The following is an 18,130-nucleotide window of genomic DNA, read 5'->3' on the forward strand; positions in this document are numbered from 1 at the left end:
TTTATACAGATATCATCTCTTTAATATGGCAGATAAAATAACTATTTCTTTTATAGTTCAGGGAACTGATCCACAAGTAACTTACCTAAGATCATAATTTGTAAGTGGTAGAAGCCTAATTCCAACTAAGGCTTCTAACTCCAGAGTCCACTTTCTTAGCCATTACGGAATACAGCTTCCCTAAGGTCCTGGAATGAACTTCTGAACTAGAGAGCCACAGCATAAAAATTTCTGTACCTAACCTATCACTTCTCCCTTTCTTAGACTTGATTTCCCTCACATTCAGTAAGCCTATTTTCAGCTTTGTAAAGATTACAAAGAAGTTCTCTCAGATGAGATGAGCAAGCCTGAAGGAAAAACTGGTTTGAAGGTAATAATCAAAAGATGGAACCTGGACAGTTTCTGGTTGAGATATCAACGAAACATTGGTGTAAAGATATGAAGTGGGCTGTTGTCTGTTACATACATTTGGATCTCAGAAGAGAAAACTGGGCTAAAAATATAAACTGTGCATGCATACAGTCCCAGCTATGTTGAAGGGTAGCCTGAGCCCAAGAGTTCGAGGCTGTAGTGTGTTACATTCATGCCTGTAAATAGCTACTGCAGTCTAGCCTGGACCATGCATCAAGACCCCATCTCTAAATAAATAATAAAAATAAACCTATCTGATATGGTAACAATTCTAAAATTGATGATAATGTAGCTAACATTTCTTTAACACCAGGTCTTGCTTCTTATCCTCAAACAAATTTTTCTCTCAGGCTTTTTCACCTCAAAAAATTGTACCACCAGTCTCCAAGTTGGTTAACCAGAAATCCAAGGGCCTTATTTGTTCTTATCTATCCTTATCCATACGTGTAATTCACCAAATCCTTTTAGCTCTATTTCCAAAAGACATTTTAAATCTACCTATTTCTCTTTATCTCCACTGTCACTGTGGAATCTCTTTAACAATTGCCTGATCTGCCCAACCTCTTGCGTAGACCAAGATTCTCTACACATTTTTACTTGTATACCTCCTAAAATAGTTTATACAACTATGATTTTAAAATTTATTTTTGCATTTTTTTTTTTCTGCTCACAAACATACTGAGACAGAATGATTTTAACTTGATATATAAATTTTTTACATCGTAAGTTTAAAGAGTTGTAAAGGATCTAATTTTATGGTATTAAAGACTTTTTTTTAAAAAGCGTCACTTTTTTTAAAAAAGGAAGTATCCAATAAAATACAAATACCATACTTGGTATCCATCATCATCTATTTAAAAACTGTAAGGAGAAATTATTATTTACATTTTCCTTTTTCTCTTTGACCTTATGTTTCCATTCTACTTCTCCATAATATTTTATACTAATGTAATTTACTTTGTGCTAGACTGTTTGCGTGGATCCTTTCTTGTACTTTTCTCAATAAAAAATATTTATATAAATTTAAATTTGATATTTTAATATTTTCCTGTGGTCATAACGCTTAAAAATTCTTGTGGACTGAGCTGTCATTAGAATCACTAGTACTAAAGTATCAATGAAAAACCAATATACATATTAAATATGAGAAAATTATTAAACATAAAGAATACATTTTAATTAAAATGTATTAAATACATCTTTCTTAATGAAATTAATGGGACTTTTATACTTTTATTAGTTTAGCTATTCCTTGTTAATGTTACTTATTAATAGAAAGATAAAAGTTCAGGCCGGGCACAGTGGCTCACACCTGTAATCCCAGAACTTTGAGAGGCAGAGATAGGCAGATCACCTGAGGTCATTTTGAGACGAACCTGGCCAACATGATGAAACCCTGTCTGTACTAAAAATGCAAAAAGATTAGTCAGGTGTGGTGGTGGACACCTTTAGTCCTGGCTACTGAGGAAACTGAGGCACAAGAATCACTTGAACCCAGAAAGCAAAGCATGCAGTGGGTCAAGATGTCACCACTGCACTCCAGTGTGGGTGACAGTATGAGACTCCATCTCAACAACAACAAAAAAGGAAGATAAGGGTTCAGTATCAATTCTATTGGTATTTTTCACTTTCATAGATGTAAGCACTAAGAAAGCATTTTCACATATATAAATGAATAGGAATGGAAGTAGTTTTGTTATAGCAATGTATCTCAATTTTTTGTATTACTTCAGAATTACATGCCTTAAACCAGATGGTAACCTGTCACTGAAAATTATTTATAATAATCTACCAACTGGCAACTTAACTAGGTTTTATTTCAATTCTGTTGAGAACAAAGAACTGAAGAAAACCTGACAGACTCATCCATTATTTTAACACCAACATGCTGAACTGTCCCTTTGCTATCACTCCAGAGTTCTTTCACCTCTGAGGAATATAGGATAGCAAAAATCAGGAGAGTTGTGTCTGTCATAAAGTGAGGGGTGCACAACTGTGAAGGAAAAAGTGAAAAAGGAGAATCTGTACACCTTAGGAGCCTTTTGAGCAGATCAATTTCAGGTATACACATGTTGACAGGCTGAGAGGCTGTGTCCATCTGCCTTTTGGGAAAGTGCTCATGCACTCAGGTGTATGCATACCTCAGTTAGAAGATGTCCAGTCTACGCTTCTTTAATAACCCATCTGATCTTCCCCCTTCCAGTCTTACCCTCCACCAATTCATCCTCCACCCAATACCCAGAATGATCTTTTAAAAACATAAATTGGATGATGTCATGCCCTCTTTAAAACTCTTCAATGGCTTCCATCCCTCTTATGAAGCACAGACTTCTACGACGGCTTACATAGAAAGCCATGCATAGCTCGCACTGTTCTTGCCCACCAGTCATATTAGTCTTCCTTAGACATGTTCAGCTCTTCTCCACCTTATTACCAATGTAATTGCTGCTTCTGCCCAATTGTCACAAGACAAGCTTATTCTCAGCCTTCAAGGCTCAGGAAAAAAGCTACTTTCACAGAGGATCCTCTCTGAGCACTTAACCTAAAATAGTTGCTAACTTTCAATAAATTATTGCGTATTTCTGAAAATCTATTCTTTTCTTTTGTCACAACTAGTAACTAAATGTTATTTGCTGGGTTAGTGTCTGTGTCCCCATCTGAACTGTAAGGTCTCAGGCAAGAAACTACAGCTACTTTATTTATCACTATGTGTTATCCAAGACTACCATAGCACCCACTGAGTAAGTAATAAAGATCTGTTGAATGAATGAATGAGCAAATAAGTTAATAACAAGCATTATTCTCTGCTTCAAATGCTTCAGTGGTTCTCCACTACCTTGAATATAGAACATGCTTCATACGGCATGATCTGACTGTGCACACCTGTGCAAATGACCTCTCTTACTCTCTCATCTTTTTCTCTTCTTTACATAGTTCTTGTCATTCCTATTTACACTCAATAGTAGCTACTAACAATCATTTGGTTTCCTAGACACTTCCAGCTTTCACCTCTGTTCCCTCTACATGGAATACGCTGAACATCTTTCACTTCTTTGCCTAATACTTTGTTTTTAAGACTCAACTCACACACAGACACCTCCTTCATGAAGCCTTCTGTAGACCTCCCAAATCTAGATTTCAGGCTTGCCCCTCTTCCTTTATTCTTAAAGCTCTGTATTAAGATCTTTATCATGGTAGTTATCAAACAGAACCATAATTATAAATTCATTCTTCAGTCTTTCCCAATAAACTACAAGCTTCTTGAAGACAGAGGCTGTATCTATTACCTTTGCATTTTCAGTGCCTAATGTGGCACTGGAAAAGTACAAGATATTTTTTAAACTTTTGTAGAAAAAAAAGCACAAGTGAAAGTATAACTTTATTTTCAGAGTATCGCTGCCATTTAATGAACAATGAGGAAAATATAACTTAATATTCAGACCAGTAAAGAATTATGTTTAAAAAGTAAAGAATAAATTGTACACTCTGGGAATTGCTAAAAGTTAAAAAGGCAATAAGAAAGACTAAGGAATACAATTATAATTCTATTAGTGCACATCATCTTCTACAGACATACCCTTCTACTAGTTTTGCTTCTGTAGTGGGCAACTGTTCGTTGTGAAAATGAACTTGGGTATTCTGGTGATAACTGCTGCATAAATGACAGGGGAGATTTTTCAGCCAGTGAAGAACTTTATGTATTAAAAAAAATATGTAAGCCTTAAAAATGCTCAATAATGTATATTTACCTAGCAAACCATTATACAGATATAATCCTATGACCTCGAACGTCAAGAATTTATACTTAACATATAAGCCATATAATGTCAAAATGGCAATCTGAAAAAAATCACTGTTTATCACTAAGTATCGCTGTTAAAAATGGGCTTTTAATAGAAAAATTTAATTAATATGTGCAAATGTTGCTGTTGTTATTATTATTTTTAAAGACAGGGTCTCACTCTGTTGCCCAGGCTGGGATGTGGTGGTACAATCATGGCTCACTGCAGCCTCAAACTCCTGGGCTCAGGTGATCCTCTCACCTCAGACTCTCAAGTAGCTGGGACTACAGGCATACCCCATCATGCCCAGCTAATTGAAAAAAATTTTTTTTCTGGGACAAGGCCTCGCATTGTTGTTCAGAATGGTCTTGAACCCTTGGCTTCAAGTGATCTTCCAATTTCTGCCTCCCAAAGTGCTGGAATTATAGGTGTGAGCCAACTCTGCCCGGCCCCAGTGAAGATATCTAAATCATTCTTTTAAAGTGTTAGAAGAAAATTCAAAAATTTAAAGTTCATAATAGCACAGCTGAACTAAGCATGCTGCTCCTTAGCCCCTGGCAATTCTGAGACTTATTTAGGAGATGTTGTTTACGCTCAGTTTAAGAAAACAGACACTCACATTCAATAGAATACAAAACCTACCAAAAGTTAAACAGAGAAAGTTTCCGGAAAAAGAATCGCCACGTGGAAAGGGACAAACCAAAAGTAAAGGAGCCGCTGGGTTCTCCCCTGTGGGGATCATTCACTTCCAACTCTCAATTTGTTCACACAGGTTAGGGGGAACCTTCCTTCATTAGGACATTACACAACTTCTCTAAATTTCTAGCATGGGCTCAGGGTGGGGCAGCATGTATCAAGAATAAACAAACTATAAGGGGATCTTGTGAGAATAAAGAAAAGGTGGCCGGGCACAATGGCTCACACTTGTAATCGCAGCACTTTGGGAGGCCGAGGCGGGTGGATCACGAGGTCAAGAGATCGAGACCATCCTGACCAACATGGTGAAACCCCATCTCTACTCAAAAAAATACACAAATTAGCTGGGCGTGGTGCCGCACACCTGTAGTCCCAGCTACTCGGGTGGCTGAGGCAGAATTGCTTGAACTCAGGAGGCGGAGAGAGCAGTGAGCAGAGATTGCGCCACTGCACTCCAGCCTGGCGCCTGGCGACAGAGTGAGACTCTGTCTCAAAAAAAAAAAAAAAGAAAAGAAAAGAAAAGGCAACAGGAGATGTTTTCTTATGGGAGTTCTTCCTTTCTCGAACTTTGGAAGGTTCTACGTCTTTTTTTTTCTTTTGAGACAGAATCTCACTCTGTCACCAAGGCTGGAATGCAGTGGCACGATCTTGGCTCACTGCAACCTCCCCCTCCCAGGTTCAAGCAATTCTCCTGCCTCAGCCTCCGAATAGCTGGGACTACAGGTGTGTGCCACCACACCTGGCTAATTTTTACATTTTTTAGTAGAAATGGGGTTTCACCACATTGGGCAGGCTGGTCTCGAACTCCTGACCTTGGGATCTGCCGGCCTCGGCCCTCCAAAGTGCTGGGATTACAAGCGTGAGTCACCATGCCCGGCTAGTTTTACATCTTATTTTAATAAGAACTATGGCTCCCATACAATTTTACTTTGCTCTTGGATGAATTCAGAGATGTAGATATCCTACCTTTGACAGAGGGAGTCATTCTTTCCCAGAAGCTAAATTTAAGTGAGAAAGAGGTAACTTTTTGATCTGAGAAAGATAAGAATAATGTTCTTAAACAAAAAAGCTTCATTTAAGGCATTTCAAAAGAACATTTGTAGAATATCTCAGTACATATAATTAATATACATAAGTAAAATTAATAGTAGAGCTAGGCTGGGTGTGGTGGCTTACACCTGTAATCCTAGCACTTTGGGAGGCTGAGGCAGGTGGATCATGAAGTCAGGAGATTGAGATCATCCTGGTCAACATGGTGAAACCCAGTGTCTACTAAAAAACAAAAATTAGCTGGCCGTGGTGGCAGACGCCTGTAATCCCAGCTATTCAAGAGGCTGCGGCAGAAGAATCGCTTAAACCTGGGAGGCGGAGGTTGCAGTGAGCCAAGATCGTGTCACTGCACTCCAGCCTAGAGACAAAGCAAGAGTGTCTCCAAAAAAAAATAATAAATAAAATAAAATAGTGGACCTAAAAGACAGGAAAAGATGGGCTGGGCATGGTGCCTCATGCCTGTAATCCTAGCACTTTGGGAGGCTGAGGCGAGCAGATCATTTGAGGTCAGGAGTTCTAGACCAGCCTGGCTAATATGCCAAAACCCTGTCTCTACTAAAAATACGAAAATTAGCTGGGTGTGGTGGCACATGCCTGTAGTCCCAGCTACTTGAGAGGTTGAGGCAGGAGAATGGTTTGAACCTGGGAGGCAGAGGTTGCAGTGAGCCGAGATCGTGCCATTGCACTCCAGTCTGGGCGAGAGAGCGAGACTTCGTTTCAAAAAATAAAAATAAAAAAGACACGAAAAGATTAAAAATAAGAATAAAAAATGGGAGAGAAGAAGACAGTAGATAAATGTTGTAAGCCTTCAGAAGTATAAACATAAAAGCAATTTCTTCATACCTCGAACCACTTAAAGTTCAAATAACTGGTCTCATGCAATATCTCATGCAACAGCTTCAGATAGGCCATGAGTAGCAGAATGGTAGAAAATGAGAAAACCGAAAAGGCAAAAAGCTTGCAATTAAAAGCAAAATATACACAGCCACTTTGGAAGGCAGCTTGGCAGTTTCTTCCAAAACTCTTACCATATGATCTTACCACAGAATCCAGCAATCACACTAACAGTTATTTATCCAAATAAGCTGAAAATTTATATCCACACAAAAGTCTGCATGTGAATGTTCACAGCAGCCTTATTCCTAAGTGCCAAAAACTGAATGGTACCAAGACGTCCTTCAACAGGTGAAGCAATGAACAAACTGGCATATCCGTACAATAGAATACTATTCAGAGATAAAGAGAAATTAGCTATCAAGCCACAAAAAGAAGAACCTTAAATGCAGATGCGAAGTGAAAGAAGCCAATCTGAACATGCTACATACTATATGCCTCCAACTATCAATAAAGGAAAAGGCAAAACTACAGAGGCAGTAAAAAAGATCAGGGATTGGGAAGATGGGAGAGGAATAAATCAGTGGGGCATAAGACTTTCAGGGCAGTGAAACTACTCTGTATAACACTGTAATGGCACATACATGTCATTATACGTTTGACAAAACTGATGAGATTGTGCATCACAAAAAGTGAACCCTAAAGTAAACTATGGACCACACAGTTAATGATAATGCATTAAAACTGATTCATTAACTTTAACAAACACTACACTAATGCAGTATGTTAAAAATAGGGAAAACTGAGGTAGAAATGGAGTAAATGGAAGCTCTTTGTACTTTCTGCTCAATTTTTCTATAAAGCTAAAAACTGCAAAGTCTATTAACCATAAATAAAACATACCCCCAAAGCATATTATAATCAGTTCACACAATAGCCTCAAAAAGGAAAATAAATAACAGAAGTCTATATCCCATAATGGCATAATCTATTATTAAACTGCCAAACTCTCTGCATGATCTCTGATTTTGTGTGTGTGTGTGTAATAAGTTGGGTGTTCACGGGTCTCCAAGAGGAAGGCAATAATTTGTGGTGTTTCCCAAACTTATATACCAGAAGAACCTTTGTCCAAGAAACATCTTTTGGTTCAGGGGTTTCTCACTCTGGGAAATACTGATTTGTGGTGGTGTTCTTGCTGCTGCTACTGCTGCTGATACTGAATCTCGGGAAAAATGTGGAGGGGGGTTGTTTAAATGGTGTATTCTACAGTTCAGGCTTTATGCCTTTTTTTCCCCCCTAGTAACCTAGTTTTTACCCTTGGAATGCTCAGCACTTTTTTTTTTTTAAGGAAGAAAGAAAGAGAGAAAGAAAGGCCAGGCATGGTGGCTCACGGCTGTAATCCCAGCACTTTGGGAGGCCGAGGTGGGTGGATCACGAGGTCAAGAGATCGAGACCATCCTGGTCAACATGGTGAAACCCCGTCTCTACTAAAAATACAAAAAATTAGCTGGGCATGGTGGCGCGTGCCTGTAATCCCAGCTACTCAGGAGGCTGAGGCAGGAGAATTGCCTGAACCCAAGAGGTGGAGGTTGCGGTGAGCCGAGATTGTGCCATTGCGCTCCAGCCTGGGTAACAAGAGTGAAACTCCTTCTCAAAAAAAAAAAGAGAGAGAAAGAAAAAAAAAGAATGAAGGAGAGGAAGAAAAAGGAAGAGAAAGAGAGAGAGAGAACGGGAGTATTGCTTTATTGCCCAGGCTAAAATGCAGTCTAAAAATGGGAATTGAAAACCTCTTTTATGCCAGTAATTGTGCTTAACAATGGAGACAGGAAGGAATAAGGGAAGAAAATAACAAACAAGCAGTCAACCAATATTTCATTTAAACCTATGAAATGCTATGCAATTACTGAGGAGTGATTTACTTCCAATTATGTAGTCACTTTTGGAATAGGTGTGATATGGTACTGTTAAGAATATATGTTTTGTGTATTTGAAGTAGAGAATTCTATAAATGTTTATTAAGTTTACTTGTTCTGGGTCTGAGTTCAAATCCTAGATATCCTTGTTAATTTTCTGTCTCGTTGATCTGTCTAATATTCACAATGTGCTGTTACAGTCTCCCACTATTATTGTGTGGGAATCTAAGTCTCTTTATAAGTCATTAAGAACTTGTCTTATGTATCTGGGTGCTCCTGTATTGGGTGTGTATATATTTAGGATCGTTAGCTCTTCTTGTTGCATTGATCCTTTTACCATTATGTAATGTCCTTCTTTGCCTCTTTTGATCTTTGTTGCTTTAAAGTCTATTTTATCAGAGGCGAGAATTGCAACTCCTGCTTTTTATTTATTTATTTATTTTTGTTCTCCGTTTGGTTGGTAAATCTTCCTCCATCCCTTTGTTTTGAGTCTTTGTGTATCCTTGCATGTAAGATGGGTCTGGATGCAGCATACCAATGGGTTTTGGCTTTTTATCCAGTTTGCCTGTTTGTATCTTTTGATTGGGGGATGTAGTCAATTTAAATTTAGGATTAATAATAATATATGTGAGTTTAATACTGCCATTTGATGCTAGCTGGCTGTTTTGCCCATTAGTTGATGTAAATTCTTCATCACATTAATGATCTTTACTTTTTGATATATTTTTGGAAAGGCTGATACTGGTTGTTCCTTTATATATGTAGTGCTTCTTTTAGAAGCTCTTGTAAAGCAGGCCTGGTGGTGGTGAAATCTCTAAGTACTTGCTTGTTCGCAAAAGATTTTATCTTTCCTTCGCTTGTGAAGCTTAGTTTGGCTGGATATGAAATTCTGGGTTGGAAGTTCTTTTCTTTAAGGATGTTGAATATTGGCCCCCACTCTTTTCTGGCTTGTAGGGTTTCTGCTGAGAGATTTGCTGTAAGTCTGATAGGCTTCCCTTTGTGGGTAACCTGACCTTTCTCTCTGGCTGCCCTTAGTATTCTCTCCTTCATTTCAACCCTAATGAATCTGACGATTATGTGCCTTGGGGTTGGTCTTCTTGAGGAATATCTTTGTGGTGTTCTCTGTATTACCTGGAGTTGAATATTGTCCTGCCTTACTAGGTTGGGAAAGTTTTCCTGAATAATATCCTGAAGAGTATTTTCCAACTTGGATTCATTCTCTTCTTCACATTCAGGTACACCTATCAAATGTAGATTAGGTCTTTTCACATAGTCCCATATTTCTTGGAGACTGTGCTCATTCCTTTTTATCCTTTTTTCTCTAATCTTGTCTTCTCATTTCATTTCATTAAGTTGGTCTTCCACCTCTGATATCCTTTCTTCTGCTTGATCAATTCGACTGTTAAAACTTGTGCATACTTCGCGAAGTTCTCGTGTTTTTCAGCTCCATTAATTCACTTATATTCCTCTCTAAATTGTCTATTCTTGTTAGCATTTCATGAAACCTTTTTTCAAGGTTCTTAGTTTCTTTGCATTGGGTTAGAACAAGTTCTTTTAATTCAGAGAAATTTCTTATCATCCACCTTCTGAAGCCTATTTCTGTTAATGGAACACACTCGTTCTCCATCAGGCCTTGTTCCATTGCTGATGAGGAACTGTGATTCCCCTGTAGAGGGAGAGGCATTCTGATTTTGGGTATTCTCTACCTTTTTAGGCTGGTTTCTTTCCTTCATTATAAATTTATCCATCTGTCATCTTTGTAATTACCAACTTTCTAATTAGGTCTCTGAGTGGACATCCAACTTGTTGATTCCCAGCGCCAGAATCTGAGCAATCCACTGCACTGGCCAAAACAGCAGTGTTAAGATTGATGGTGCTTTTCTGCCCGGGAATCTCCAGTCTGGCTCCCTTCTTGAGGCCATCCTTCAATCAGCTGAATAGGCGACTCTGCCTTCCCAGAGCTCCAAACGTCGGCCAAAAGGGGACCCAGTCCCGCTTACTCTGCACCAAGGACCACCGCACCAAGGTGCTGGCAAAACTGCCAAGCCGGCCACAAGAGTCGCACTGGCAACCTGTGGGGATCCTCCGCTGGGAATCTCCTGGTCCGTGAGCAACAAAAATTCATCTGAAAGTGTGGCATCTTCTCGTTCTCTGCGCTTTCACTGGGAGCTACAATCCCGAGCTGCTAGTGATCAGCCATCTTGGATCTCTCCTGATCTCTGAATTTTAATACTTGTCAATAAATAATGAGGCCAAAGCAGAAGAAAATCTTTATTTGAAAAATGACAGAGAGAATGTAAAAAGGGTAAAATCAAGATTAAAGAAAATTCTTCCCCACCCTTGGGTGACACAATGGCTGTTGCCATCCCTCCTCTGAAGCTCTCCACTACCCAAGTTCTATGTGACTGTGCATTACGAACATATTTGAAGAAAGAGTAGACAAGGCATTTATCTAGGAACAGGGCACTGAAAGGCACTCATTCTGCAAAAAGTTAAATTCTCTCTCAGTTTTGCTAATAAAGCTCGTCTTTCTTTCTATACTTGACACAAAAGAAACAATATCCTTGTATCTCGCACAGCTATGAAGGGACTCCCTGGGGCATATGCTATGTTTGCCTCAGAAACATACCCTTCTTTACTATAGCTACCTTAACTCACAATAACACCAGTGGTCTGACCAAGGGGGTTCCTCGAAAGATTCCTGTTAACCTTTTCATTGAGCATTTTTTTCCTGTTTAACATTTATATTTCTCCCACAAAGAAATGGAAAGGAAACAATTACTGCAAAATTAAGTGTTATGAACCTCTGTGTCAGATAGATTTGAAATCTTAAATCACATTCTCATAATGGGAACTGGGATTATAACCTCCACTTGTTAAAACTATTTCTTCCATTCACATTTCCCATCTATAATTATTCTTCCTGATGAAAAGTCAAAAGCAAGAGTATGGGGATCTTAAAAGATACAGAAATATATAAAACAAGCACCACAAACTGCCACAGCAGAACTCTTCAGCAAGTCCCTCCAAGGCTGAGACATGCTTATCTGGGACTCAAGTGCATGGTTTCTGTGTCCTTCATGCTCACTATTAATCTTAACTTGTTACAACCTTAAGTGTTCTCTTGAATGAGGCAGGGTATGAAATGAATAAACTATTAGCTATTTGAAATAAACATTTTTCAGTCAGAAATGTTTGTGTTTTTTCATTCAGTTTAAAAGCCAGGGTTGTGCCCAGTCTTGTAGCAGACAGACAAACTCCATTTCATCTCATCCAATACATTAGCACACACTACGTAAATATATATGGGATCAGACCTAAGTTATTAATGCAGAGACCTCTTGTGTTACATGAGTCAATTCTCATACAACTTTATTTCAATTCTTATTTAAGAAAGAGTAGACAAGGCATTTACCTAGGAACAGGGCATTGAAAGGCATTCAATCTGTGAAATAAATTCTCTCTCAGCTTTGCTAATAAAGTTGGTCTTTCTTTCTATACTTCACATGAAAGAAACCGCATCCTTGTATCTAACACAGCTATGAAGGAACTCCTTGGGACTTATACTCTATGAAGTGGTTTTGAAATCATATAAACATAAAATATGTATAGTTTACCTAAACTACACTGGTTGTGTTTTACCTTTTGCTTAGCCAGCAGCATTGCTAGGAACTGTATAAAATAGCAGACCTGTTTTTCAGCATTGGTCCTGGCTGATTCCTCTTGTGCTAGCACCATTTCCCGCTCTGCAGTTATCTGTACACTTTCTCTTAGTGCTTCTTCCAGCTCTTCAATCCTGTCATCCTTCTTACGGAGACTGTCCTAGAAAATGATGGAAGACTAGGTGAAGTAGATTAATTAGTTGACCCAGGGAGAGCCTATTTATTAAGAAAGGGCTATTTGCTTATTAAATGTTCTTCCCATCAGAAGCAAATCCTTGTCAACAAGGTATCGTCACAGAGGAAATAATAAAGCAAGGAAAGTAAAGAAGCCTGAAGAAGTATATTGTTAAGAGCAAAGGGTCAAGTTAGTTAAGCAAGATAAATGTGAGGAATTTGCTCTCTGTAATAGAGGGAATAAAACTGTATTAGACAGCAGAGGCAGCAAGGGCTTGATTTTTAAAAGCACAAAGTTGTTTTTGAACTACTCTCTAAGCGTAAGCCAGCTTTGATGAAATAGTAATTAGATTGAATATCAAAACATTCTCTTTTCCTGCAGTTAAGCCTAGATGAAAAAAGTTCAGTAAACAGCATGATCTTTCAGATTATATTCTTCATAGACAATTGTTGGCAAACAATTTCTTAAAAGACATTAAAAAGCAAGTGATACTTCCTAACATTTCAAGAATGTGTAGTTTTCTCATCATCTCATATGAGAAAACCAAAAATGACAACTGGATATAAGTGACTAAGAAGGAGCTAAGAAGGAGCAATTTTATTAGCCAATCAAGCAATTCCCAGCCCTCATGTTCTACACAAGTTTAAAACACAGCTTCTGAAGAGATGAAAGTTGACCTATTAGAAAGTCAAACAAAATCCCATGGAACTTTGAGTTCATGTAAGATAGGAGAGATCTTAAGAAGACTAAATGAAGAAGAGTTCAAGTAGGACGGAGAACTGGATTCATCAGATTATTATAAGCACTTCCCTTTTTAACTTATGAAACTAAAGGATTAAGAGTAAAGTGTTTCCTTTTAAAAATATATAAAATAAAAGAACAAGATTTGCTAAAACATTCTCCAATTTTCAGAATACTCTTATCAGGAAAAGATATCAAAGAATTTTTTCTTTTATCTAAGAAACTCAATTATACTGCAGTCCACTTTGGTAAGTCCTTTTTGACAACTTTGCCTTCAAAACTCTAGAACTTGCAATCTGTCGAAGATAAGTCAGATTTTTCTCCCCATTTTGGAAGTACAGAATCTATTATTTAACATTCTTTCTAATAAACAGTTGATAAACCATTTGCTCTCTCATTTTTCTAAATTTTAAAAAATGAGATTTGGAAAAAAATATTCACAGTTTGAGGATGTACGTTATGTTCATCTTAAGAGACAAGTTTTCATTCTTCTCAGAGATGTTATAAAATACCGTGATCTATTCCCATAAGTAAGGTTCTGTTTTATGCAGGGCAATTTAGCTGTATCAAAAAAAATGTTCTTTGTTGAAATCCTTGTTCCCTCTGTTGACTTGCCATGAACAGCAGAGTACAGTGAAGGTTTTTAAAGGGATGCCACGCAGAGAGACAAGGAATGATGCCAGTCAAAACAAAGGCCAAGGTGGTTTCTTCAGAATCAAAGAAAACTAAACATAAAAGAAGGATTATGGAGTATGAAGGATTACGAAGTAAATTATCAACAGACAAAGTTGATAATGTTTCTCATTAGCAACTTGGGGAAAACTCAGTATTATGTCTTTGTGCAGTCTACCATATCCCATTCTTAAACTGTTTTTTGGAAGTCTAGTGATAGGCTTCTATTATCTAATTCAGGCTGAAACAGTTAATTCCAAATAACTTCCCAGGAATCTATTTCAAGCAAACAATTTTACTTGTACATCTGTGTGGGGTCAAAAAAGCTTTGTGGCTTTATCAATAAAAAAAGTTTAGGGAGAAAATGATTAGTAATTTGTCACAATGTAGGAATCAGGTTTTCATAGTATTTCATTACAGAACTTATTTCATAACTTTATTTGAAACCAGCAGTGAAACTATAGCCTACCACATGAGCTCACTACTCATGGCCATTTATTTAAAAAAAGATTTCTGGACTTAATAGCAAATCTGGTTAAAAATCTTTCTTGATAATAAGGATACAAAACAAAAGGCAAGTGAAACTACAAATAAAAGGAAACAACTGGTAAGTAATATTTATGTGATAAGTTGCATAACATTTTAATGTAAAGCTAAGTATGGAATCATTTGCTCTAAGGCAACTGTATCAAACTTGGATACTATAATACAAGAGAATGAAGATAGCAAATCCCCTTTTCACCTTCATTAACAAAGTCCCAAATTACTTAATCTATCTAGTGAGTAAAATCTGGCACCAGTTTTAGTTTTGGAATATTGAGAGATCTGCTAAAATAAACCAAGGAAGTTTATCTTGTGTTGAACCACAGCTTGAATCTCCTATTTAATTTAATAAAATATTGAGCCAGTGTAAGAAATAAACAGTAAAGCCTTTGTGTCCTACAAATACCCGAGTATCAACAGCACTGCTAGGTAATATTACTAATCATTCTTTCTTGTCCTTGCTCTTTCAAAAAGTTATTAAATCCATCACTTGGTGCTTGGATGATAATATGAATGCTTTTTGAAAAAAGTTTAGAACACTAGAGGAAAGAAAACATCTTGAAAACTTTTAGAAAGGTCAAAAATGATCACTCGTAGGATCAAAAAATCAGAAGACACTGGAGTTTTTAATGGCAACACAGGAAACTAAAAGACAATTTGAATAATACTTTCAAAACTCTGAGGGAAAAAAAAGATTACCAATCTAGAATTCTGTATCTAAACTACAATCAAATATGAGAGTCGAATGCAAAATCCCTAAAAGAAAAGTACCTCGCTCAAAGACTCTCTCAGGAGGCCCCTTGGGTATACTCTACTAAAATGAAGAGGTAAACCTGGAAAGAAGATGTGAAATCCAGAAAAAAGGAGCTCTACCATAGGTGAATGGTGAAGAGAACCACAAGGATGACAGGAAACTTAGAGGCTAAGTACACATTACAGTGGAGAAAAGAAATTAATGTTTCCAAGAAAAAAAGCAGATGTATAGATTATCTGAAGGCGATCAATAAGGTGTGATGTATTTTATAGTAGTAATGATGTTGGGAGGAATTTCACAGGTATAGACAGAAATTTGGGAATAGATACCCAAGAAAGGAAAAACAAAAAGGAAAACTAAGGCACATCAGGAAAAACCAAAATGTAAATCATAATATACTATGTGCCTCAGATTTAATAACGTAGACTTAGATATAATTATATTGGGAGGGCAGAAAGAAGGAAGCGTGTGTGTTGGTTTGTGTAAAAACACTAATTCCTCATCATCTATAAGAAGTCAACAGATGATGCCCAAATAAGAAAAATAACAGAACAATAATATAAAAATGTCATTTGGAAAGATAAAAATAAACAGCAGTAGAAACAACCAAAAGAGGTGATAGTAGTCATCTCAGAGGAAGAGGAATCAGAGTTAGACAAGAATGAGAGAAGCGACTATTATTCTAAGACATGTAAGTATTATTTCATTGTGCAAATAACATAAAATGTATACTGTTCTGATATAAAAGTAAAAGCAAATTGGAAAATATGCTAAAAGAGTATCTTGCACAGCAGGATATAAAGACCTTCTGGAAACAGTTACAACTGTCATTGTTTAGATAACTGATACTCTAAATATGTAAGTTAACTGTTTACTGTGAAAAGAGAAAAGCAGACCAGGCAAATACATCCTCAGGCAGTGCTCACAGTCAAAAAAAAAAGGTAAAGAGAAAAAACATGTATGGATTATATGTCATTGTGCTCTTCAGCTTTTTATTCAGAAGTCCTATGAATTTCTTCATAGCAATATTTTACAGAAGTGGGTCAGAATTATGATGAGAAATTCCTTTCAACTCTTGATAACCATGGGATATTCTAAATAAGAACATTTTTTAAAAGGGACAATATTATCATAATAAGTTCTTCCATAAATTCTGAAGATTCTGAAGATAAATCTCAAAAAGAAAAATCTCTGTCAATATCAGACTTTGAGTTGAAGAAGTGACAGTTATCATTAGCTTCCTTGAAAATGAGTGAGCCAATAAGATGTCATATTAGACTTTAGAAAGTATAAAATGCAATAGACTTCACATACTTGTATTCTCAGGACCACATCTGATGAAGTAAGGGGATGTGCTAAAACCCCTGGAAGGTGCTTCTTGGTGGCTCAAATGTGAGAGTGATTATACCACATATAGCCTGAGGCTTGGAATATATGCTTCACATACTAAAGTGTATTTTCTCCTTCAAAAGGTCCACATTCACTAACCTTCATGATAAACTATGAGACAGTAAAACCATTCTGAGTCTGTAATGCTAAAGAAATCTATGTACGCCATCTACTATGCCTAATTTCTCCGATCCCTATATTCCTCAGGTTTGAAGAATCTGAAACATCTGGAAATTAGCTGATTTACTGAAACTAAATGTAGCTTGAGATTAAGGTAGGACATGCCACACTTAACTTGAGAAAATAATTCCTGTTGTTTATAGGCATTCTTAATCTGCTGCTAGCTTAGAAGAAAATATTCTTCTTTAGCTAATATACTATTTGTACTGTCCAATGCAGGAGCCAATAGCAACAAGTGGCTAGTCCAAATTGAGATGTGCTATAAATACACACTAAATTTCAAAAACTTAGTCTTAAAAAAAGGAGGTACACTTTAATAATTTTCATATTGTATGTTGAAATAATATTTTGGATATTAAATAAAACATTATCAAAATTAATATGTTTCCTTTTCTTTTTTTTGAACCTATTGAAAATTCAAAATTATACATGTGGCTCACATTATATTTCAACTGGAGAATGTGGCACTAGTTAGAGCAGTTTTTACATATGAAATAAATCTGTAAGAGGCCATATGACACATCATGTTTTACATACGTTTGTAACTCTCTTCCCAGTTTACAGGCTATCAGCACACAAATATGAGTTATATAGGTAATAAACACCAACAAAAGCTCCAACAGTACTCAACCCTGATAATTATTACCATGGTGATAATATTAATAAAACAATTTAAAATAGCATTTACTATTCTAACTGAGAAAACCAAACTGTGGACTTAGGGGGAAAAAAAATCAGACTATGGTAGATCACCTTAACACTTAAAACATAAAATACCTGTATTCATTGTTTATTGTTGTATTAATGAGTTACTTCAAAACTTAGCAGCTTAAGAAAATAGTGAACACTGATTATCTCACACAGTTTGTATGGGTCAAGAACTCAAAAGCAGCTTTGCTGAACAGTTCTGGTGCCAGGGTCTCTTATGAGGTTGCAGTCAAGATGTCAACGAGGCTTCAGTCCTCTGCTTCCACTTAGATGGCTGGCGAGTTGGTGCAGCTATTGGCAAGAGGCCTCTATTCCTCTCCACAGGGCTGCTTGAGTGTCATTATAACATGAAGGCTGGCTTTCACCAGGGCAAGTGATTCAGGAGTACAAGGCAGATGCATCAATGTCTTTTATGATCTAGCTTCAGAAGTCAGCGCCATCACTTCTGCCTTCTTGTACTGTTCACACAGACCAATCCTGATAGGGTGTGGGAGGGGACTACACAAAGGGATGAATGCCAGGAGGTAAGGATGATTTGGAGTCAAACTGAAGGATGAGTATCACAGAACCTGAGGATGTAGCTCCAGTATAACAAAATTGGATTATCGTTGAAGACAAAA

The 18,130-nt window shown here is 37.1% G+C and overlaps 1 protein-coding gene across 11 annotated transcripts in view; it reads right to left on the reverse strand.

Moving 5' to 3' along the window:
• ERC1 (ELKS/RAB6-interacting/CAST family member 1) overlaps window positions 1-18,130 on the reverse strand; it is a 556,187-nt gene that overhangs the window by 262,604 nt on the left and 275,453 nt on the right. For 7 of the 11 annotated variants that reach the window (XR_010343042.1, XM_064377596.1, XM_064377600.1 and 4 more), the window contains one exon: window positions 12,377-12,508. The exons of the other annotated variants lie outside the window; for them this stretch is intronic. Coding sequence is in view for 6 of the 7 variants with exons in the window: in XM_064377596.1 (XP_064233666.1) it covers window positions 12,377-12,508 (132 nt within the window). In the remaining variant the exon portion in view is untranslated. The remainder of the gene's footprint in view (window positions 1-12,376; window positions 12,509-18,130) is intronic. 11 annotated transcript variants of the gene reach the window in all.

Source organism: Aotus nancymaae, unplaced genomic scaffold, assembly GCF_030222135.1.
Source record: "Aotus nancymaae isolate 86718 unplaced genomic scaffold, 86718_ANA_hifiasm-v0.15.2.pri h1tg000016l, whole genome shotgun sequence".
NCBI classification, from domain to species: domain Eukaryota; kingdom Metazoa; phylum Chordata; class Mammalia; order Primates; family Aotidae; genus Aotus; species Aotus nancymaae.